This window comes from Callorhinchus milii, unplaced genomic scaffold (assembly GCF_018977255.1).
Source record: "Callorhinchus milii isolate IMCB2004 unplaced genomic scaffold, IMCB_Cmil_1.0 Scaffold1, whole genome shotgun sequence".
Lineage (NCBI taxonomy): Eukaryota > Metazoa > Chordata > Chondrichthyes > Chimaeriformes > Callorhinchidae > Callorhinchus > Callorhinchus milii.
This window is the reverse complement of record NW_024704742.1, coordinates 15,327,317-15,350,030: the sequence shown is the minus strand read 5'-3', so window position 1 is coordinate 15,350,030 and position 22,714 is coordinate 15,327,317. Positions and strand designations below refer to the sequence as shown.

The following is a 22,714-nucleotide window of genomic DNA, read 5'->3' as shown; positions in this document are numbered from 1 at the left end:
CGAAGGCCTCTCACCAATTTCCATTGGGAGGGCAAGTCAGCTTGGTTTTATCAATACTGCCTGAAGCCCACATACAAGAGGAGATCAGTGTTTCTTTTATATACAGTTCTACCCACTTCTGTCGACATTGACAGTTTGTTGACATAGAAGGCCATAAGCGGACAGTCGATAATCTGTGATTAAAATTTCTGTGTATACATATCTGTAGTTATTTATTCCTCTCTGCTTGAAATCAAGGCATTTCTCAGATCTAATAGCTGAGATTTAAGACCCATTTTGTGGAAAGTCAGGACCGCAGACCACATCCCATCATTCTATGTTTTGTCCCAAGTTCTGAATAAGTACCAGGCGAAGAGTTTTGGCTTCCAAATTGGAATCTCTGGACGACACAAATTGCTTTTAAGAAAAAAATCTTCCCCTCAGGGTGAAATGAGGAATCTCCCCAAGTTGTCAGCGGGGGAAGTTGTGGGTCGCCTTAGGATCTGAGGATCGGAGGAGGAGAAAGAAAAAAAAATGCATCTAATCTTAAATGAAAAGTATCTAATTTTGTTCCATTTTTCAAGTTGTTTTTATAACCCGACTGACAGCTAGAAGCTGCAGAACATTGCTTAGAAGTCTTTTACTTTTCATCTGCTTGCTGGAAATGATTTATTGCAATCTGGATTGTGAGTAAATTAAACGTTTGCTGAGACTCGAGGCCCTGCAGTGTGTGACAGAATGCAGTTGCTGAGCCGTGGGCCAGCCAAGAAGAGATGGTGCAAAGGGGAGTGAGCTGAGGCAGTGGGTTGATGTTTCTGTGACTTCCTGTGCCGTAGATCAGTGAGAGAAGCGATCGCAGGACCCTTGATCACGTCCTCCTCCGCTTATTCACTGTTGTGGATAATGCTGGAAACGGAGCGTGTCGTTCAGCGGATCAGTTTCTCAGGAATAACTGGATTTTCCAGAGGTTTGCTTTGGATTCCCTCGGCTTATTTGATTTCAGAACCTTCCAAGTTATTAACATTACAAAGAGCGACCCTGAACCCTCATGACAGTTTATGTAAATCTCTTTGGCTATTGCATAATTAAAAATCATTAACCAGCCTTCGTGCTGGGAAAAAAAAGCTTCATAAAATCCGGGACTGAATGAAGTCCGGTGATTGTTTAATTAACTTTGCTGGATGTTAATCAGATAAACACTAGGATTTATTGCAACATTTGGAAGAACTCATTAGACAGAGATTGGTTTGCTTTTTGCCGTCTGGAGCAGTACTCTCCCATGGTGCATGTTTTCTCAGAGACTGATCTGGATCCTACTGCTGGGACAGCTGTTCCCATATATGTAGCCGTTTGAAGTTAGTTTGGGAAACTTACAAAAAGAGAGGATATTAAATACTAAGACTTCTGTTTATAAGTCCTTCAATGACAAATGTGTGTGTTACAGCTAGGCACTCTACAGGTTAGCTTGAAAATCAAACCGCAGGGGGTGGAGTTGAGGAATGATTTGTTAAACATTCTGAGAACTGATAATTCCACTAAGTTTTAAGGCCTTTACAGTGTTCTGTTCATTTTAATTTCTTCCCCCTTTCTCATCAGATCTGGTTGTTGCTTTACTTTTTCAGTGTTTTGTCCCTCCACACCAATTTCAGTCCCATCCCAAGTCTTTGAAGACAGTTACTTTGAGGCAAGAACCCTAACCAAATTTTACAACATATCTGCTCCACATGATTCCGATCTTACAGGATCTTTAGCAATTGTCAGTGAGTCATCATTTTCTCCTGGTCAGTTGATTATTTGCTCTTGGCTGTTATCTTAATCCAAGAAATATACTCTGCAATACATGCCTTCTAGTCTGTGACTGTAGCCAGTGCCTGAAACATGTGTGAGAGCAAACAGAGAGAATTTCCTTCCTGTGAAAAGCGCTTGACCTGCGCTCTCCACCCCCTGATAGCACAATCAAGTTCAGAAGCTTGTCATGCGACAGAGCATATTGCACTTTTAGTTTTATGGTAATATTGAATTTTCAACCAGGTCAATACGGTTAAAAATTGCTGTAAATACTGTGTAGAAATATGTATCTGTCAGTTTTGTCCTCTTCCAGCAATGCAAAAATATTATGCGCTTTTGTTTTTTGTATCATTTTGTGCAACTAATCCTCTAAAATAGGTGGAGCAGCAGCTACTCTCTCTCGATCAGCTCTTTTGTTATTGCCTAATTATCCTCCAGATTCAGCGGTTGTATGTACTATATTTTATTCTTGATGAGGCAATTAGAGCCCTCTTAGACTATTACATAGTTAACCTTCATTGTCCCTTTGTTCCTAAAAACTCATAGACAGTGTTATGAACAGTGAACAAGGTCCGAATAGTAACGAGGTGTGCAATGCATTCAGTGATGGTTGTGAAGTATGGAACTCATGGACTGTTTGATGAGTTTGTAATAATAATAATATTTCTTGCATTTGATATAGGACCTTATCACATCACTGAGACATCTCAAAGCCTTCACAGAATATATTGTAAAGTGAACTGTGGACGAAACACAGTAGTCAATTGCGCACAGCAGTGTCCCACAAATGATCGTGGATTGAATCGCCAAATTCTTTATTCAGAGGGATAATAATCCACGGAAAGTGATCCCCTAATTGACAAAGCAACCGGGTTCCTACTTACTACTAGGTAAACAGAGCCATGTAGAGAAGGGAAACTTGCTTAAGGTTTTGCCCTGCCCGGGAATCGAACCTGGGTCATCTAGCATGCGAGGCGAACATGCTCATCACTTTACTATGGGACTGCATTCTGTGTAGAAGTAATAGAGTGGGACTTCAGCAGAATTTTAGAATTGGTTTTGTGTGTTATGCGTAAATTGGCTGCCATGTGTGTTTACAAAAAAATATACAGTCACTACACATTGTGGTGTATCCTATGAGCACTTTGAGACCGCCTTCTGGTATGAAACGTGTTATATCAAATGCAATAATTATTATTCTCAAAAGGTGCAGGTATTAGCGAAGGAATTAACGTTCCTACTTATGGGATATTTAGTGTAAAAATAAAATCACTAAATTGTTTCTGGTTTGAAAGTGACCACACTATTTGCATAATTGCCATTTTCGGGTATAGCCGCATACTCCAATCCAGATGAGTTCAGATTTTTCGACCGTTAGTCAGATGCAGAGCCATGACAAGGAGAGTCTGGAAGCTGTGCTGCAGAGATGGAGGCTGACAAATCTATAAGTCAATCTCCACAGCATGATTTTGAAATGGGTGGGGAATGGGTAAGCAAGGTAATAAATGTTATGAATTCCTCCAATTAATCTATCATCCAGCTGTTACTTTGGTTTCTCAAATGAATGGTACCTCATGATGATGTAATATTTGAGGAGAGCAGAGATTGATTGTGTAATATTTCTTCTTCTAAAAATAAATGTTTGCTTCCAAGGTTTGCTACAATATCATTTAGAAAATTATTCAGTGACGACAAGCACTATCGGCTCTTAGTCTCCAGGCCAATTGGACTGACTTGAGTAGATAGATGTACTGTAAAGTTATGCTTTTTCAGATGAATGCAGCAGCCAATTTGCACTCAGCAATGAGTTGAGTGACCAATTTTATCTGGAGGATTGTTGGTATGGACACTTGGAGAAACTCTCTTCTTTGTTCAAATGGTGCCATGGGATCTTTAATATTCACCTGAACTGGCAGATAGTACCTCGGTTTAACTTCTCATCCAAAGGTCAGCACCTATGACAATACAACCCACCCCAGAACTGCACTGGAGTATCAGCCTAACCTGTGAGTTCAAAGTCCTGTTGTGGGGCTTGAACCCACAACCTTCTGAATTAGAGGTGAGAATTCTTTCACCTAAGCCAGGCTGACACTTGATCCTGACTGGTTGAGATGGGCAGACGGAGGGGGGGAAACAGAGTCTGTCTTGTATATCTTGACAATACCCATGAGACATAACCCCATCACAAGTGAAGCTTGGCTTTCACTTTGATCTGAGCACATACCAGAAAATCTCTATCCCCTTTATGGTAACCCTGTTGACATTGGCCACAGACCACCACAGAGAGTGAAACACACCAACAGACTGAAGCCAAAAACGTAAGAAAGTCTGGAACAAGATGTTTTCATGAACTTTGCAGTTTCTATCCCATCATTGCCTTCACCCATCACTCTGTCCCAAGGAAAAGCTATGGATGGATGTTCCTTAAAATACAAATTTTATATTTAAACAAAACCACTAGAACATTTATCCATTCTACAATTGAAACCTGACTTGATTCCCTCCCCCAGCTCCAGCAACATAAAAATGTGCCCCATGAAGTATTTATTCATTGCATTCTATACTTGTATCGTCTAATAATGTTTTTAAACAAATGTTTCTATACTTAATCTTTAAAGGATTTAAACAAAACATCATTAGCTACTTTTGTTGGGAATCTTTTCTACAAATCTATATCTAATATGCAGTCCCACTTGAGGATTTCATTTTAAACCTACACTCTTTAGTTTTAAAGTGTGGGTTAAATAGTCTGCTTTTCACGATCTCAGGCTCACCTACAAATCACATCATGCTCTTGCACTACTTTACCTTTTCACACACAATCCTCTATCCTTCTTTCCTCAGCTGTTCGGGTCTTTTGCGCATCTCCCAACTCCTCCACTTCAACATTGCAGCTGTGCCTTCAGCCTCAAACGCTAGAACTCCACCATGCCCATCTCTGTCTATCTTCAAATAGCACCTGAAGTCTTTCCTTTTTGACTGTGTCTACAGTCACCTTCCTTTGCTCCCCGATCGTCATCAAACCCCGCCGTTACTTAACCTTTCCAGGACACTATCCTGCATGAAAGTGCTATAAAAATGCAATTTGTTGTTGCTTACATCGGCAACAAATGTATGTTTTGTGATTAATAATAATCCTTGCATTTGGTATAGTGCCTTTCACATTGTGAGGATGTCTCAGAGCTATTCACAGGGCATACTGTAAGGTTTTGGAGGTAGGAGTGCGAAACGGTTGTGGGATGCACAGAAGTCCTGAACCGGACAAGCAAAAGGGTCAGGTATGGCAGTGGGTGTGAGTGACTGTGTGTTTGGTGAGTAAACATCACAGACAATTTGCTAACAACAATGCCATACAAGTGAATGACTAATTTTATTTTGGCCAGGACAGCAAAGAAACTCCCTTCTCTTTTTGAATTGTTCCATGGGATAGAGTCAACCTAAACAGACAGAAAGGACCTTGGTTTAAAGTCTTATTCCCTGCACTGCATTGAAGTGTTAGATGAGACTAAATGAGTTCCAAGTCCCAACATGGAGCTTGAACTTGCAACCTTCTGACTCAGAGGCAAGAGTGCTACCAACTGAGCCAGATTGGCAAAGTTAGTTTACAGAACTGTATGATGTCTCCCCCTAATCTTTTTTTTTCCGTGGGAATAAGTTAAACTCTATGAACCTCTTCTCATAACATAGATCTCTGAGTCTTGTGCTGATTTTAAGCTGGCTGGTAGAAAATGCCATATACAGTAGAGTTCTGTTATAACACAGTGGCCAGAGGTCCATAAAATCCAAACCTGCATCATAAACAGGGCCGTGATAACTGGTTTTGTTTCACATGTACACAGACAATCGATTTGCTTCCCCTGTACTGGCTGACTCCCATGAGCTAAAAAGTGGCGAGTTATGAGGTTGATGCCAATGTCACTTCCCATGTGCCATGTATACGCAAAGCATAGGAAGTGACATTGATGGGAACCTGGAAGTTAATTAGTTTTAGTCAGAATGGCTGACTTTCAGGTCATTAAGTCGCCATTGATATCATTGCTTGTGCGTAGAGTTGGTGCTGACCTAGTGACACAGAAGCCAATTTTAGTGTGGGACTTAAAATCAACCAGCTGGCTGCAATGAATATACTTCACACAGTTCCCACTATAAACAAACCTATGTGATAACAAATAGCTTTGTAATGGGGTTGTAAGTTGTACTGTATATCGTCTGTTTAGACTGATCAGAAACTTTAGAGATGATTACTTATATTGTTAAAAAAACTGCAAATGAATCAATCTTGCAGTAAATCATTTCCATTTGCACTGTTTGTCCTTTATTCAAGTGTATGTCAAAATTCACGCAGCAAATGGGATCTGTTCCCCAGATACTGTATAACACAGAAGTGGTGAGCTGTGTACAGTGGTTTGACATGAGTGAGCTTGAAATTAGAGTTTTGGTTTTGAAAACCTCTCCAGATAATGATTATGATTACTGTACACTAGATTATGTTCTCTGAAGCCTCTGCCCACCAACCCAGGTCAGATCTGAGGACTATTACAGGATGTAGCCACAAGTTTAATTACATTAAGGTCCTTACCTTCAAATGCCATCATGGCTTTGCTTCACATTGCACCCACAAGGTGGAATTCTCTTCTGAAATCCCTCTGTCTTCCACCCACTCTACTGTCAAAACCTTTCTCTTTGTCTGTGCCTTCAGCCATCAAACTCTACCCCTCCTTCTCCCTCTTAGGTCGTGCTCCCATTCTATCTCTGTAAAGTGCTTTAAGATATTTTCCCTGTGGAAAGCACACTATATGAGCACTAATTGTTTTAGTTGTTTGTTGATCACATGTTGAATCTGGCAAAGAACTGGATCCACAGTAACCTTTCCACCGAGTGACCTCCAATGTTGAAGTGATGGCACCATGTACATTACTGCTTTCCCATTGTTTTCAGGAAGGAGAGAACATCTTTTATTTGGCCGTAGATGACATTGAAACAGACACAGAACTACTGATCGGTTACTTGGATAGCGATATGGAGGAAATAGAAGAGGAAGAAGAGGAAGAAATAGTCAACAAAGACGATGAAGAAAATTCCAAAGAGATACAGCCAGCTAGTGATAAAGGTACTGGACATGGGCTCTATCGTGAAAGTCGGCATTAAACTCAGTTGAGAGCTGAGGTTCTACAATCCCCTCTGCGTTAACCCATTTTTAGGATTTCCTTGTCATTTACAGTTGAATTCATTTCAACACTGACTGCAGTACCAGTGTGGTGCTACAAATTGCTTTGTTCTACCAAACATATGTTTAAGATTGCTTTGTTTTATAGTGTTCAAACTGTACCTCAACAACACAATAGCAAGTGCAGTTCCTGTGCCAGGAAAGCCTGAACTAATTGCAGTTGGGGCCCTGTGGATAAAGGAGGCAAACATTTATTTAAAAAGTGAAAGGCAGTAACTCAAGGTGACTGCGTTTCTACCGGTTTCAGTCAGCACCTTAAGTTACCTTTATTCAGTGGAACTTCATGGTAATGCATTTTCCTATAACATGCATTTTCTTACAGGTTTTGCATTCAGGAAGTAGCTTGACGACCCAGAGGTCAGTCATGATGTTTTGCTGTCTGGTATTTTGATGCACCGATGGAGCCAGCTGTCTTTCATGTGCAGTAATCGTGGAAGCATTAACTAGTGGTTGGGTCCTGTCAATGCTGGTCTACCACATTACAACAGAACACCACTGTAGTCAGTGCCCACTATTGGAGTGGTGCCAATCCTGTACATATTTTTTATAAATAGTATTTGCCAAGACAGTGCAATGAATTGTTAGATTTTCACTTATTCCCTTACAATGTGCCTGTCTTTTAAAACTGCTTGAGTAGGTTTACAGTCCACCTCCCAGAGAACTTATCATCTGTTTTCTGCCCATGTAGAAACTTTGAGTAGTAAAGAAGACTATGCTTGTCCCCATTGTGAGAGCAGTTTTCGAAGCCAGGAGATTCTGGCTGAACACCTGCAGACTCTACACCAGAAGCCAAGCGAAGAAAAAGAATTCAAGTGCAGAAACTGTGGGAAGAAATTCCCTGTGAAACAGGCTTTGCAGAGACAGTAAGTAGAGCATCAGAGATAATAACATGGTTGAGATGCCTGAAAGAGCTTTAAAGGTTTTACTGTGAAGTGTAGGTGAAACCAACAGCCAATTTGCACACAGCAATGTCTCACAGACAGCCATGAAGTGAGCCTCGAATTTTATCTTGGGAACTATTCACCAGCTCAAGTTTTCTGAGGGACAAAAGCAACTGAAATGATATTGGCCTAGCTCTATTTCAGATTTCCCCTTTACGTTGTTTTATAAATACTAAGTGTTAGACTGGGACCCTCATTTCCAGAAGAATTGAGGTATTTCTGTTTGCAGATATTATTGTGATGTGGGTAGACTCATCTGAGAATCTTGTGCACTTCAATCATCAATCTTCAACATCGGGCCACTCAGTAGGACATTTTAATGGTTTCCCCAAATACAATATTATGTCTTTGCACTGCTTGAGAGGGGACTTTGAACGTAAGTGTTCTGAGACACCATCCAGCATGGAGGACTCTATATAAATGCAAGTTGTTGTTGGAAAATACAAGGGGCATACACATTTGGAATGCCCAGTGTGGTTTGGATACTCTTAAGTATGCTCCTGGGTTCCACGTGTATCAGATGGTGACAAATTTGGCTAACCATGTAAAAATTATCTAATTTATACTTAGTGGTTGGAGAGTTTGTTTGAGTCCTTCAAAATTTCAGAAAGAGGTTGCAAGCATTCACTGTCAAAGAATTGTTGACTCAAGCAAAGTGCTCCATTTTTGTATTAAAACTGTTTATTGCCATCTACCGTAAAACTGTTTGCATCAATTTTGAGGATCAGAGGGGTATAGTGGAGGGATGGAGGTTGATGTGAACTGTACGGGCATAAGCTGGCTGGGCAAAATGGCCTGTTTCTGTACTGAAAACTCTATGTATTTCTATGTAGCTTCAGGTAAAATGGCTATACATAGATGGATTCTGCATCTCTGAATGGCACAGAATAGGATTGCAGTAATGGTTTGTGACTGTATAGTGAATTTTGCAGTCATATCACTCTGGCAGCTCCTCTAACAGAACACCAGTCTGATGGAGCTTGTTTCCTCATCATAATGAGACTGTTTGGTTGTAATGTACATCTCCTGAAGGAATGTGTCTGATAGCACATTGATTTTAACAGCAATTTGAGAAAACATGAGTATTTGAGTTTTGAAGCTGTTTTCTTTTGAATGAGATTTTCTGTTTGTTGAAGATAACTGCAGCACACAATAAAATACTGGGATTAATACCTTCATTCCACAATAAATAAATTAGTTTTATTTCTTTTTCAATCAATTTATTGTTGAATTAATTCTAGCTGCAGGGTCTTTCGTACAACACTGCCTTCATCTGCCTCAAAGGAGTAGATGTGCTAACACAGACCAAGGGAATCTTGTGCAGTCAATAACATTAGGATCAGTGGAATTGGACTATTTATTCAGACCGTTGTGATCGCTTTTAATAGCTTTTCAATTGTACCCTCAGACAGATGTTATTTGATGCATAAAATATGTGCTCAATAACCTTGCAAATATATTTTTTAAAACAACTATAAAATTATATCGAAACCATGTTAGCACTGCAATTCAGCAAGCCTTGCTTGCTCTGTAGAGCTCACTGTACTAAAATAAATGCCAGAAAAAGAGTTTAAAGCTTAAATCCAATTTCAGGTTATGGAAAATGGGATGAATTTTGCAGTATTTCTTAAAGGATTTTTAAAAAAACTGTCTTCAGAAATATCACTAAACAGCCATCAATATAGTTATACCCCTATTGTTTAAAGTTATGAATTATCTGAACCCCTTCTTTGCTAGCAGCCTTGTGACCTCCTTGCAAATCTGCACTCATTTCTTTATAAAATATGTATGCGGGTAAGTACAAATGGTTTGCTCAACCTCACTTTGAAGCAGATCATTGAGTGGCATTCTTTGATTATTAGATGTTTCAAGCCATTTATCGTCAGTGTTCCACATCCTTCTCAGGGGGCATCTCAGCAGCCATCTGGATGCTTCAATTGGCGTCTCATAAAACCTCCTGTAGGATACATAACTGTAAAATACTAGGCTGGAATGACAGGCAGGTATTTGACATACAGGCTGACAGCTCTGACGTTGCTTAAACATATTGGCCATTTCATGGCTCAGTAGCAAAGAAAGTTGGGACTGAGGCCAAACTTTCACAGAGCCAGATCCCCTACCTACAACCCTTATCTGTGTGAAGGATTTAAGAGATTTGATGCTATTGAAAGGGACGGTATAACCCGGCGGGGGGGAGATAATGTGCCCATTAAGGCGAGGTGAGAAATATCAGATAGTACATTTTGTCATTTTCTGGAACAACATTTTCCATCACATAAATCTTCCCTCCTCCAATTCTCTTCTCTCTCCTGAAGACATCCTTGACTACCTTTCTTTTCTACTGAGAGACGGCTCCATGGGGAATAAGCATCCACTGCTACGTCGCTCAAATGTCTGTTAGATTGAGTATTCCCCTTTAAAGGTAATCTGGAGTACAGGTGTAGATGGTTACCTTCCTGTAACTCATTCAGTGATCAGATCTCATGTCTCCATCTGGACAGTAGTGTCACTGGGCACTTGTCACAGTCTGCAAGTGTAGGTCTATACCATTCTCCTTCATCTCTTTCAAATGTTTTCTTGGAATTTTGTTCATATATTTTGTTCTTAGTCATAATGATATCTCTGTTCATAGTCAGTGAGTCTAGGTCTGTGGCTTTCTCTTTCTCTTTATCTCAAATAGTTTTCTTTAAAATTGTTGGTATTTTTGTTGGAAGATTTCACGTTGAGGCAAATTTACTTTGATAAAGTGGTATTGTGGACTGATGTGATGTGAACTATTGCCATAAAGCTGCTGTTCTGCTGTATTTTATAGCAGCAATGCTGTATGTAGCTCCTGTAAGGAGTCCTGTAGCTCAGTAGTTAGAGCCTTTGTCATATTAGAGCACTCACCTCGCACGTGAGAGACCTGAGTTCGATTCCCAGCAGGGCGAAACCTTGGGCAAGTTTCCTTACTCCACGCACCTGATGATAATCCCTCAAGAAAAAAANCAACAATAAATTGTTCACTTCAATCCACGACTGTTTGTGGGACACTGCTGTGTGCAATTGGTTGCCGCGTTTCGCCCACAAAAATACAGTCAGTTCACTTTACAATATACTCTGTGAAGTGCTTTGAGATGTCTAGAAGACGTGAAAAGTGCTATATTAAATGCAAGGATTATTATTGCATGTGTACTGGCTGCACCAAACTGCAATGGCTAAAGTTTTCTGTTGAATTCATAATTTAATCTCAATTTTATATTTTCATATTATACGAGCTCAAATATAGCAAAACTAGAGTCTTAGAGTTTTTCAGTCGAGAAGGAAGCCATTTGTCCCATTATGCCTACGACAGCTCTCTGCAACAGAATACTAAACTATATCCTCTCCTCTATATTTGAAATTAATGTTATGAGTTTATTTTCTCAGTCCTATTTAATCGCAAGCTTTGCGTTTTTAGCTGATTAAGCTCCAGCAGTACCCCAAATCACACTCTGAAGTCCACAAGTCTTGGCTGTAACTAGGCTGTGCCTAATAATCTCCGGAATTCCACTTCAATACACAAGGACATTTCTATGTGAAGGTGGGACTTTGTTTGGTTGGAAACTCTTAAGCATGGCGATGGGTTTCCGCGTGTGTCAGACACTCAACTGACTAAAAAAAATCCCATTTAATAATAATGATTCTTACATCTGGTATAGCATCTTCCAAGTTATAATAGCTTCTGGAACTCCATGCCTCTTTTTCACTGCCTCTATCTGTCTTTAAATCCCGACTTGAAACCTATCTCTTTGACGGTGTTTATGGTCATCTCCCCCTTCTCCCTTGCTTTGGGTCCAGATCCCTCCACTATGAAGCACACCGAGACCTTAACCGAAATGAAAGGTACTATGTAAATGCAAGTAGTTGTTCTTACACTCTAAATTCAGGCTGCAGCAATTGCAGTAGTTTGTTATCCTTTTGTTCTACTGTTGAAGACAGAAAGTTACTTATTTCTGAAAGCCCACGTCTCAAGTGAAAGAAATGCAGTTGGTAGCTGCTCTGAATACCAAAGATATTCAGTGAGTGACCCCAGCACAGAAACTCGTGTGCATTGAACCTATGGATAGGTTTTTGACAGCTGAATTTTTTTTATTGTTCAGTGTCTCACTGAAAGCATAATCCTATTACTTATGTTGTGAAAGTGCATCCAACCACCTTGGTGCCAAGACATTTTAAAGGCCGTAACTGATGTGATCCAGTGAGGTGCTTGGACATAGCTTGGTGTCATCGTAGGTGTCTTCACAGCCATGGTATTTGATGAGTTTGTTTCACTTACTCTGACACCTATATTCATGGAATGATAACACGATCATGCCCCCTCCCATGTATTATGTGCATGTTATTGTGCTTTGAAATGCTTCCAGAATGGAAGCCCAGATCATCAAGTAACAAATTGACATTGGTGCAATATTGATTGTATTTTCACAAATTTCCTTCAGACACACAAAAAAACCTTGCTGTAGAAATGCCACTGCAATAGTGAAAATCATGATCTGATTTTTCCTAAATGTTTTTGGATACCTAGATTTGATTTAATACACATGTGGTTGTACCGATTGGCACGCCAAGATGCTACCCCAGATGAAGGGCGCTATATAAATGCAAGTTATTGTTGTCTTTGGATATTTTTTAATAATTAATATTTTGTACTTGTTCTATTTTTAATCTAGTGTTCTACAGTGCACAGAAAATGTTATTCCTGGAGACCCTTCGCAAAGTTATCAATGTGCAGTCTGCAGTACCTCCTTCAGCTCCGAGTCAAGGTTTTGTACACTGTTGCCCATTTTGTAGTCTTTTTTCCCCTTGCTTCTGGCTGCATTGCTTGTTTCAAACCTGGCAGTTTGCATTCAGTTTAAAACAAAATAGTAAATTATTACTTTCTGCTTCTTCTGTCTCAGTTGGGCAAAGCATGGTGAACTCGGAGATTAGGCTGTGTGGCATGTATTAAACCAAGTCTGCATGCAGAATGGTGCTACGTTTTGTATTTCATTGTGGCTCTTACCGACTGTCTACTGCAGTTTTGAGCAGCATAAAGAAGCCTGCAAAGGGGATGCCAGGTTTGTTTGCAAGGCTGACAGCTGCGGGAAAAGGTTCAAGAGCAAAGATGCCCTGAAGAAACACAAAGAAAATGTACACACAGGTAAGACCGCGAAGCAAAGAATTCCCTGCTTGCAATGAATTAAAGGAGCATTGTCATAATTGTTCACATTGTAAAACTCGACAACAGAATTTGGGATGTTCTTTTAATTCTTCATTAAGCAAATGTATTATCATATATTTAAAACATTCATCATTGAAATCTGATGGAATATTTGTTCTCAGAGGGAAATTAACCAGGAATTGTTGCCAGGGAGGGTGGTTAAGGCCAGGACATTGAACTCATTCAAAAGGCAGCTTAGTGTTATGATGGGAGGATGGGAGGGTGAGAATTCTCAAGGAATGAGATCAGATGGGTTGAAGGGCCTTCTTCAACCGAACTGATCTTATGAGTATCTGAAACTCATATCCTACCTCTGACAAGTGAGAAAGCTTGTGCTCCAACTGTGATGTCTTTGTTTGTTCCAGATTTGATTTTATATGATAATAATAATCCTTGCACTTGATATAGGGCCTTATTATGTCTTTGAGACATCTCAAAGCGTTTCACATAATACATCGTAACGTGAATTGACTGTAAATTTTGTGGGCGAAACGTGGCAGCCAATTGCATACAGCGGTGTCTCACAAACTGTCGTGGATTGAATGACCACATTATTATTATTGTTTTAGATTGCGGAAGCAGCAGGTTCTATAATAATTATACTTACATTTGATACAGCACTTTATCACATCATCAAAACCTCTCAAAGCATTTCCCAGGATTTACTGTGAAGTGTAGTGACTGCATTTGTAGGCAAACATGTTATTATTCTGGAAAACAGCAGCGTGGTTAATCTGAAAGTGAAAGTTGAGCTGGAAATGATCTGCTTTATTAGCAGCTGCTGAGGAGAATAGCTGAGCACTAAACATTACAGAACACAGTTTCACTGTCACTATCCGACCTGCAGAAGAATGCATAGGATGGACTTTGAGAATAATGAATTTCTGACGAGAACTGAGCAATATAACTCTGTTATAAACAGCCCTGAAAGATTAGTCAATGCAAAGCATCCTGCCGCATAGCAATGGAGAGCAACTGGTGCAACACCAAAAACAATCCTTAACTTTTCTGCCGATTCTCTTGTGTTCTCAATTTTCATTCCTTTGCTTTGTTTAGCCCGCAAAATAGACAGTGAATCCACTTTACAGTATATTCTGAGAAACGCTTTGAGACTTCTCAACGACATGATGAAGCGCTATTTCAAATGCAAGGATAATTATTATCATTGATAAATGCTCTCCTGCTTTCTTCAATTAAAAAGCATCTTGGTAGAAATTCCTAAAAGCTTGGCACCAGCATCTTCATCAAATTAACTTCTGAAAGGCTATCCAGAGAGGTCTGCTCAGAATATTTAGAAAACAAAAGGAAATGACTTTAAAATAGGAGCAACCTTGTTTAGGATTTTGATATAGGAAAAGGCAGATACAATTACGTGGAAGGAATTAGTTTAAATGGATATCTGGCTCCAGGGGCTCAGGGTGAGTCAAGGATCCCAAGTGGAAATCCCAGACTAGCTTGAATTGTGCTGATTCTGATCTGCAATGTGTCTGTGAAGTATTTCAGTGACATTACTAAGGCGAAACCCATCCACAATCCTCCCACCGTTATACAAACAGTTAAACATTTTGCCTACACAGGGACAACACAGTCGCAACACTTTATAATAAACTATGTGAAAGTGCTTTGAGACTTCCTATTGAAGCAAAAGGTACTGATCAAATACAAGGATTATTTTATGATCAAAAGACACTAAGCTCTAAAATCACTGTTATTTCGTGAACAAAATATACAGTCGATTCACTTTGATGTATATTCTGTGAAACACCTTGAGACGTCTCAAAGATGTGATAAGGGGCTATATCAAATGCAAGGATTATTATTATTATTTAGTGATTACATTTGGGAAAATGTGGTAGATATTTAGAATGAGTCTCAATTGTGAACATCTATATACAGTGAGTCCAGTCAAATATCATTGTGAGGCGGCATGCTAGCTTACTTGATCTTTTTGGGGGAGAAAATCCAGTTTTAACCAGTTTTGACTCCAAATGTGCTTTTTAGTTATCCCGCTTGTGCTTCTGAATAGTAATTGTGCTCAGAGGGCACATGGCTTGTTACATGTTAAAATTGTCATTTGTACAGGTGCTACTGAGTGAAATTGCAGGCGAATGATGAATGATTTTCATTTGTATCTGTTCCAGTGGTCGTGGTTTGATGGATTGTGCAGACGCTCTTGGATGATCTGGGGGGCGGGGTTTGTGCTTCTCTCCGGGCTGTTCTAAGTAGTGAGAGCATTCACCTAAACCTTTACCACGTGGTGTGGGCGTAATAGAACGTGGCTGGACTTTAGTCATGAGATTATTCATGGAGTCTGTGTGTACTTGATCCATGGGGTCAGGAGATAGGCAGGATCCCTAGCAGTATAGTAATGGAGTTGTTTGTACTTTTTTTTGTGATCTCTCTGGATTGTTACCATCTCTTTGGTTCCTGGTGATCTGTTTGTTGAGGATATCTATCTATATAACAATAATAATAATAATAATAATAATCCTTGCATTTGATATAGCTTTTTATCATGTCTTTGAGACGTCTCAAGGTACTTCACAGAATATACTGTAAAGTGAATTGACTGTATTTTGTGGGCGAAACGCGGAAGCCAATTGTCGTGGATTGAGTGACCAAATTATTATTATTATTATTTATTTTCAATCCCTAATGGCGGGGAGTAAGGGAGGGGTGGGGGGGGTGGAAATGCTAACAGATTTTGGTATCTAATGCCTTAAAATGAGGGTGACTCTTCTCCCCATTTGGCATATTATCAGAGTCCTTTCTGGTCTTAGGGACATATGTTTTAATCAAGCTTGGTGGATTTGAAGTTCAAAACTGGCTTTGGAAGCCATAATTTGAAAATCTGACCTCTGAATTATTCAATAGCTTGTTTCTAATAGTCGATGGAAGTACTGAGCAGTGTGTATTGTTCTTGTAAATTAAAATGGTGTGGATCAAGGCTGTGAAGGCTATGTCTGGTCTCCTCACAGAGCAGAATCAGTAATGTATTGATTGAATTCAAGTTGGATTCACAAAAGGAACCAAAAGGGAAGCTGCCTTCTGGTGTTCCAGGTTTTTAATATTTTTTTTATTGAACAAAATCTATAAATAATTTGAAATGCACAGTTACATAACTTGCCTACTACAGTAATTTAGAACTAGGACGGTTAGAAGTGAGATCAGAAAACATTGTGGGTCAATCTGGTTCAGTTGGTAGCAATCTCTCCTCTGAGTCAAACGGTTTGGATTTAAGTCCACATCAGGATTTGGAACTTGTACAGTTTAGGCCAGTGCCGACCAACGTTTCCGGTCCGAGGGGCCGTCAAGAAGCAGCCCCCAAGCATTCGCATTAGTTGAAGTAAGTCTGTGTTCGATTGGGTAGTATATTTCCAGGTTTTTCTTGATTGAATATTTCTTGATTTATGGCATAAACCTTTTTGGTTGGCCAACTGCATAAATCAAGACATATTCAATCAAGAAAAAAATATTTTGTTAGCCAACCAAAGGCATCAGATGCTCCACTTGCTGTAACCTGAAGTATCGACAACCTCCTTTCTTCCCCACTGAAATCAAGTGAAAGCCACAAATAGGTAAATTGTTTGGTCTCCATGGATGGAGAGAAAGCTGCAGAGATGGAGATGTTTGGTCTGATCCTGGCTCCATTGACATGGGAAAGATTGAGTGTTTTCATTTCTGTCTACAGAGTTCACCGGAAATCCCCAATAAACACCCATTTGTTCTCAGGTCTGAGTATCCTCACATTTCACAGCAACTTTGAAACATTTCAAGCTCCAATTTGTTCATGAGCACCTATCGATCTCAAAACAAAGCATACAAAGAAAATCAGAAAAGGTCGCCACTAGGAGAAGCTACTGTATATTACATATATAATATACACGGAAGCACCAAACAGATGCTCATTTGTCCTTGAACTGAAAGCAGGTCTTGATACTTAGCTGAACGGTCCATCACTCCTTGAACCAGTTGAGAACAGGAAGCAAAGTACATCTGGTAACCAACCTTTGACCTGTGGTGTAATGTTTTGGTATAGGTGTCATGATTAATTGCCATAGCTGAACACAGCAGATCTAATAGATGAATATCATTCCTTTATTGAAGGGATTTTTTTGAAAAATGCATTTGATGTCCTATAGTCTTCAAACTAAATCAATGCATAGGTCATCTTAACAAAGTCCTTTCTTCAGTCAGTACTCCTTTCTTCAGTCAGTACTCCTTTTCTTTGGCTAGTTAGTAACATTTAGTAATATAATAATTGCTTACATTTGATATAGCACTTTAACACGTCGTCGAGAAGTCTCAAAATGCTTCACAAGATATACTATTAAGTGTCGTGACTGTGTATAATGTATGCGAACACGATTACCATTTTGCTCACAGCAGTGTGTGGCAATGTATATAAAGCGTGACATAAACTCGTGGGCATGGACAAGCAGAGTAAGCTTTAGAGAGGCATCTCAGATGTCCAGCCAATAGTCATGGGGTCAATTATGAGAGTTGTTCGAAATGCGTGTAAACACTTGTACAAGGCAAATACAAGTGCAATTTAATTATGGAATTAACAGCCAATAAAAATAATTCTTAATTCTATCTTCTGAACAATTTTATTTATTTGACATAGTTTTATTTCCAAAATTAATGGTAGTTTCACCTTTTGCTCATCTTTGATGTGAGCCAGTTGCTCTCTGGTAGCTGGTGTTTTTGAAACACCAGCCTGAACTATTCAAAGTAGAGATTCCTCTCTCACAGTGAATCAATCTTTTAAGTACTGCAGTGATTCCAAACAGCAGTTCCTGCACTGCCGCCTATTTGATGAAACGTAAAGAAGCAATAGATTTGGACCGGGCAATAGATTTGCAACATTTAGTGTCTTTTTCAATTTATTCGTTAGTCATTGCCATAAATTAACAGAAAAATCTAATGCTTTTGCCACTATGGATTGTGGAACCAATGCATGATTTTCAGCTGCTTTACTTTTCAAAAGTCTTTAGCCTGAAATCCTCAGAAACCCTATACCTTCTGAGTAAGGTAAAGCCGCAGACATTCAATGTCTGTCAAGTAGACCCCTGGATGCTAATATCTCAGCATATGTGTTTTGGGGCCTTTCTTGTGCTTCCTGATTAAAAATGTGTTGGTGTTTCTTTTTTGGCTGCAGGAAACTCTCGGAGGCGGCTGATGTGCTCCGTGTGCAATAAGAAGTGCTCGTCGGCTGCAAACCTACAGGAGCATCGAAAGGTCAGGCAGCCCAGCCCTCTCTCCAGCTCTCGCACAGCAGGCTGTGTTTGTGTTCGGGTGTTAGGTCACTCAAGTGGCTCTTTAGCCTTTTGCTAAAGGCTTCAGATATCTCTTAATTAACCTTAGTACGAGCTCTAACCACTTTAATGAATAGAAAGTGTTACTCGATTGACTAATAAGTGCATTGAGTTGGATTTGTTAATCCTCATTGTGGTCAGATTACCTCCTCTAGCCTAAAATCTGAAGTTTCCAATGCTATCTGCTTTCTTTTTATCCCCTTTGTGATGCATGCATATAATTCAATCTGTATACTGATGAACTGATGTTGTTTGTTGTACAGACATTATTTGAATATGGTTCTATATTGTCCCAACAAATCAGCAGGAGAATTTTGAGTATAAATTAGACATTAAAGGAATGATTTGTGGTAAGGCATTCTCTAATCTAACATCCCTCTGTGTGAAACATTTATTTTCATACATTTTCCTTTTTATCCTCTGGGATAATCTCAATTGATAGCCTTTTGTGATCATCTCACCGATCAATGGAAAAGCTTTTCTGTTCTGTATTTTCCAGCTGTTGCTGTGCACAGCCTCACTGCTGTGTGTACAGCGCTGAGTGCCTCCCTTGTAATGTCCACAATAACTGCAGGGATTGAATCAATGACAACATCATAAATGATCAGATGCCTGTTAGGCAGTCCCTTTCCAGTACTTAAATAAAGGTGTGATTGGATGAGAAAACAAATCTCTCCACTGGAACAGCTAAACTGCTGCATGTTTCAGTTCATCTATCTGGAAAAACATTAGTGAGCATACCTGGGGGCAGTGAGAGTGAGCCTGAAACCAGCTCTAGAGATGGGATGTAAAAAATAGGACTGGACATAGTAGTAACAACCTATGGTGGCAATAGTGGTGCTTGGGTTATAACATAGAGCTTCTGTTGGCAGAAATGCTGCAATATACACCTGGCAGTAAATGCAACTGAGAATACATCAGCATCCCTTGAGCTTCATATTCAAGTGCCCCCACCACCCTCCCCAAACATATGCCTTTGCTATGATTTAATCTAAAACAGACTGTAATATTTACAATGGTTGCATGGTGGCCAGTACCTGTGAATCTGTCAAACAGTAGAAGGAAAAGGTGTTGGGTGACTTCAGGAAAGGAGATGGAGAATGGGGAAATATTCACCTACAAAATACAGCTCGACACTTTGCAGTATATCCTGTGAAGTACTTTGAGATGTCCTTCCGACGTGAAAGGCACTATATTTAAATGAAAGGAATATACATTGGTGGGAAAAATTACAATTAAAATTAATCAATTGGCTTCTTTAATACTTATTAATTCTAAATATGTTTCAAACTCGAACAGAATCAGTTTCTCAGCAATGTGTATGGTTTTAAGTAAATTATTTTAAAAAACTAACTCCAGACATTCCATACACTGAGAGAAAATACTACTGACATTTGCATTCCATTTTGAGCTACACCAGACAATCCTTTGTGCTTCATCATAAGAGAGGAATGATACTGACTTTATATTTGTCACTGTTGATGATGCTCATAAGTCATTAGTGGCTAAGTATGGGTCATCGTCATTGCAATATAAATAGACAACACAGGGATCTGATGTACAGTTAACACTGCAGATGGCACAACTATGACTGTTGTTTAAACAAGTGCTCCATTTGGCAGAGCTGGGGAGAGTGCTACAAAAGGCAGTGAGGGAAAGCAAGTGATGGGCACTTTGTAACTCTAATTTCAGCTATTAACTTCCTGCTGCGTTTCAGTCTGCCAGTGAAAGTCTAAATGATGGAATGGAAGGTTTAAAAACACCCAGTGCTCTGTTCTAGACTTAATGACTACCCTGGTGAGCTATCTGAGCTGTCTTGTTTGCCGAGCAAGAGAAATAAATAAATTACAATTATTTAACTGACATTTCTGTATGAACAGTTTCGAAGCAGTGCGGATGCAGTGTAAAATTATACATTGCCCTTTGTCAGTGACTGATGCAACGCAATAATATGATCGAATCAATGCATTAGCTGTATCCTGACCATCCATATTTTAGGGCAAATTGCCACTACATCAACAGATTTTTGCAATATTGAAGCTAAGTGCCAAATACAATTTAGAAATGATTAAAAGTTAATCCGGATCAAGATTACATTCGGTCACAGATATGGCATAGAGAGCTGATGCCTTTCTCTAGAGGCGATCGATGGTTCTAATGGACCGGAAGAGTAAATTATCTTTGGTCTCTATAGTCCTTTATGGTACATTGCCTGCAGGGTATATGATACAGTCAAATGACATTCAAGCATTTCTTCTTGTGTTGCACAGAATGTATTGGGGTGGTATTGTTGCTATCAGATTAGGTAATAAAATAATAATCCTTGCATTTGATTCAGTTTCACTTCGGAAGGATATTTCAAAAAGCTTTACAGGATTTGTACTGTAAAATGTAATGGTGGTGTATTTTGCTGCTGATTATGTCAGTCAATTTGCGCAGAGCAATGTCCCACAAACAGCCATGATGATCAAATCACACATTAAATGATCAAATTTATCTGTGAGATTGTTGCCCCAGAGAACCTTCTCTTTTTGAATACTATCATGGGATCTTTAACAACAACAACAACAAAATTATATTTATAGAGCACCTTTCACGTTGGGAGGACGTTCCAAAGTGCTGGAACAGTCAGGTGTCGGGGCCCGAGCATGGGGNAGGGCGGTGTAGGGATGAGGGAAGGCAGAGAGGTGGGAGGGAGACCAAAGGCACAGTCGAAGAGAAAGGTCTTGAGACCGGTCTTGAAGAAGGCAAGGGAGGAAGTGATGCGAAGGTACCGTGGGATGGAGTTCCAGAGTATGGGGGCAGAGAGGCTGAAAGCCCGGCCACCGATGGTAGGGGAGGTCGGGCGGGAGACATGGAGCAGGCCGGAGCCCGATGAACAGAGGGAGCGGGCAGGTTGGTAGGGAGTCAGCAGGTCAGAGAGGTAGGAGAGGGCAAGGCCATGGATGACCTTAAAGGTGAACTCGATCCTCTGGGGAATGGGGAGCCAGTGGAGTCGGGCGAGAGTGGGAGTGATGGGGTCACGAAGCCTGGTGTGTGAGAGTACACGAGCTGCAGAGTTTTGGATGATCTGCAGCTTGTGAAGGGAAGAGTTGGGAAGGCCAATGAGGAGGGAGTTCCCATAATAAGAACATTTAGAAAGAACCTTGGTGTAATGTTGCACTAAAGATTGCACCTCCATCAATGCAGTGAACCCTTAACACTGCAATGGAATATCAGTCTCGATTTTGAGTTCAAAATCCTAATGTGAGGCTTGAACCCATAATCTTCTGATTTAGAGGCAAGAGCATTACTATTGTGTCATACTGACAGCTGATGGTATGAAACACACTTTGTCTAAAATTGTAGCAAGGTAACATTTATTTTGGAAAAAAAATTTAAAAATCATTATGGGTGAGGAAGTTTTAATTGATTTTTGATTTTTGTTCCTGTTCTGTGTGCAGTCTTTTCTCATTCTCACTGTTGACAGCAATGTGTCGTTTGTGTACATTGAATATAATTCACAGGTATCTACTGTCATTAGCTGTGATTAAACAAGCTAAGGTTCTTCAGTTTTGAAAGAAGATGTCTCAGAGGGCACCTTTTAGAGGTGTATACAATTTGTAAAATAAATCCCCTATACCTTAGGAAAATAATCATTCTTGCATTTGATATATCACGCTATTGAGATGTCTCAAAGCACCTCAGTGGAGTCACATCACACTATCACAAATTGACATGACTGTGTATTTTGTGGGCGAACACGGCAGCCAATTAGCACATAGCACTGTCCACGCTTCTCCCTTCTCTTTTCAAATAGTGCTACGGGATATTTAATATCCACCCGGATAGGCAGACAGACCTAATAAATAAGGCTAACAGCAAACCATTAGGCTTCAAGTGTTGCTCCCCAGCGATTTAGTTAAAAACAATAACCTGGTGTACTACAGTACTTTGCAAATAATGCTACTATAATTCTAAAGGACAAAAGTTAACAAGAGATATGTCCTTCCACATGCATTGGGTTTGTACTTTGCATCAACACTGCTTGGGGCTCTTAATTCATTTAATTTAACTTAATTTATTCAGGGGGACATTTAAAAATCCCATAGCACTATTCAAAAAGAAAAAGCAAATTTCTTACTGTGTCGGGGCCAATATCTGCCCCTCACCCTTAAAATTTGTCGTTCACTTCATGGGTGTTCATGGGACTATACTGTGTACAAACTGGCAACCGCATTTGCCTACAGATATACAGTCA

General features: G+C 39.8%; 1 protein-coding gene across 3 annotated transcripts in view; it reads left to right on the top strand.

Annotated features, from left to right (window-relative positions):
• prdm5 (PR domain containing 5) overlaps positions 1-22,714 on the top strand; it is a 152,950-nt gene that overhangs the window by 27,385 nt on the left and 102,851 nt on the right. For 2 of the 3 annotated variants that reach the window (XM_007891490.2, XM_007891489.2), the window contains exons 4-8: positions 6,706-6,877; positions 7,683-7,857; positions 12,627-12,719; positions 12,975-13,096; positions 18,318-18,397. In XM_007891490.2, the coding sequence (XP_007889681.1) occupies positions 6,706-6,877; positions 7,683-7,857; positions 12,627-12,719; positions 12,975-13,096; positions 18,318-18,397 (642 nt within the window). The remainder of the gene's footprint in view (positions 1-6,705; positions 6,878-7,682; positions 7,858-12,626; positions 12,720-12,974; positions 13,097-18,317; positions 18,398-22,714) is intronic. The other variant, XM_042341060.1, reaches the window with a different exon arrangement.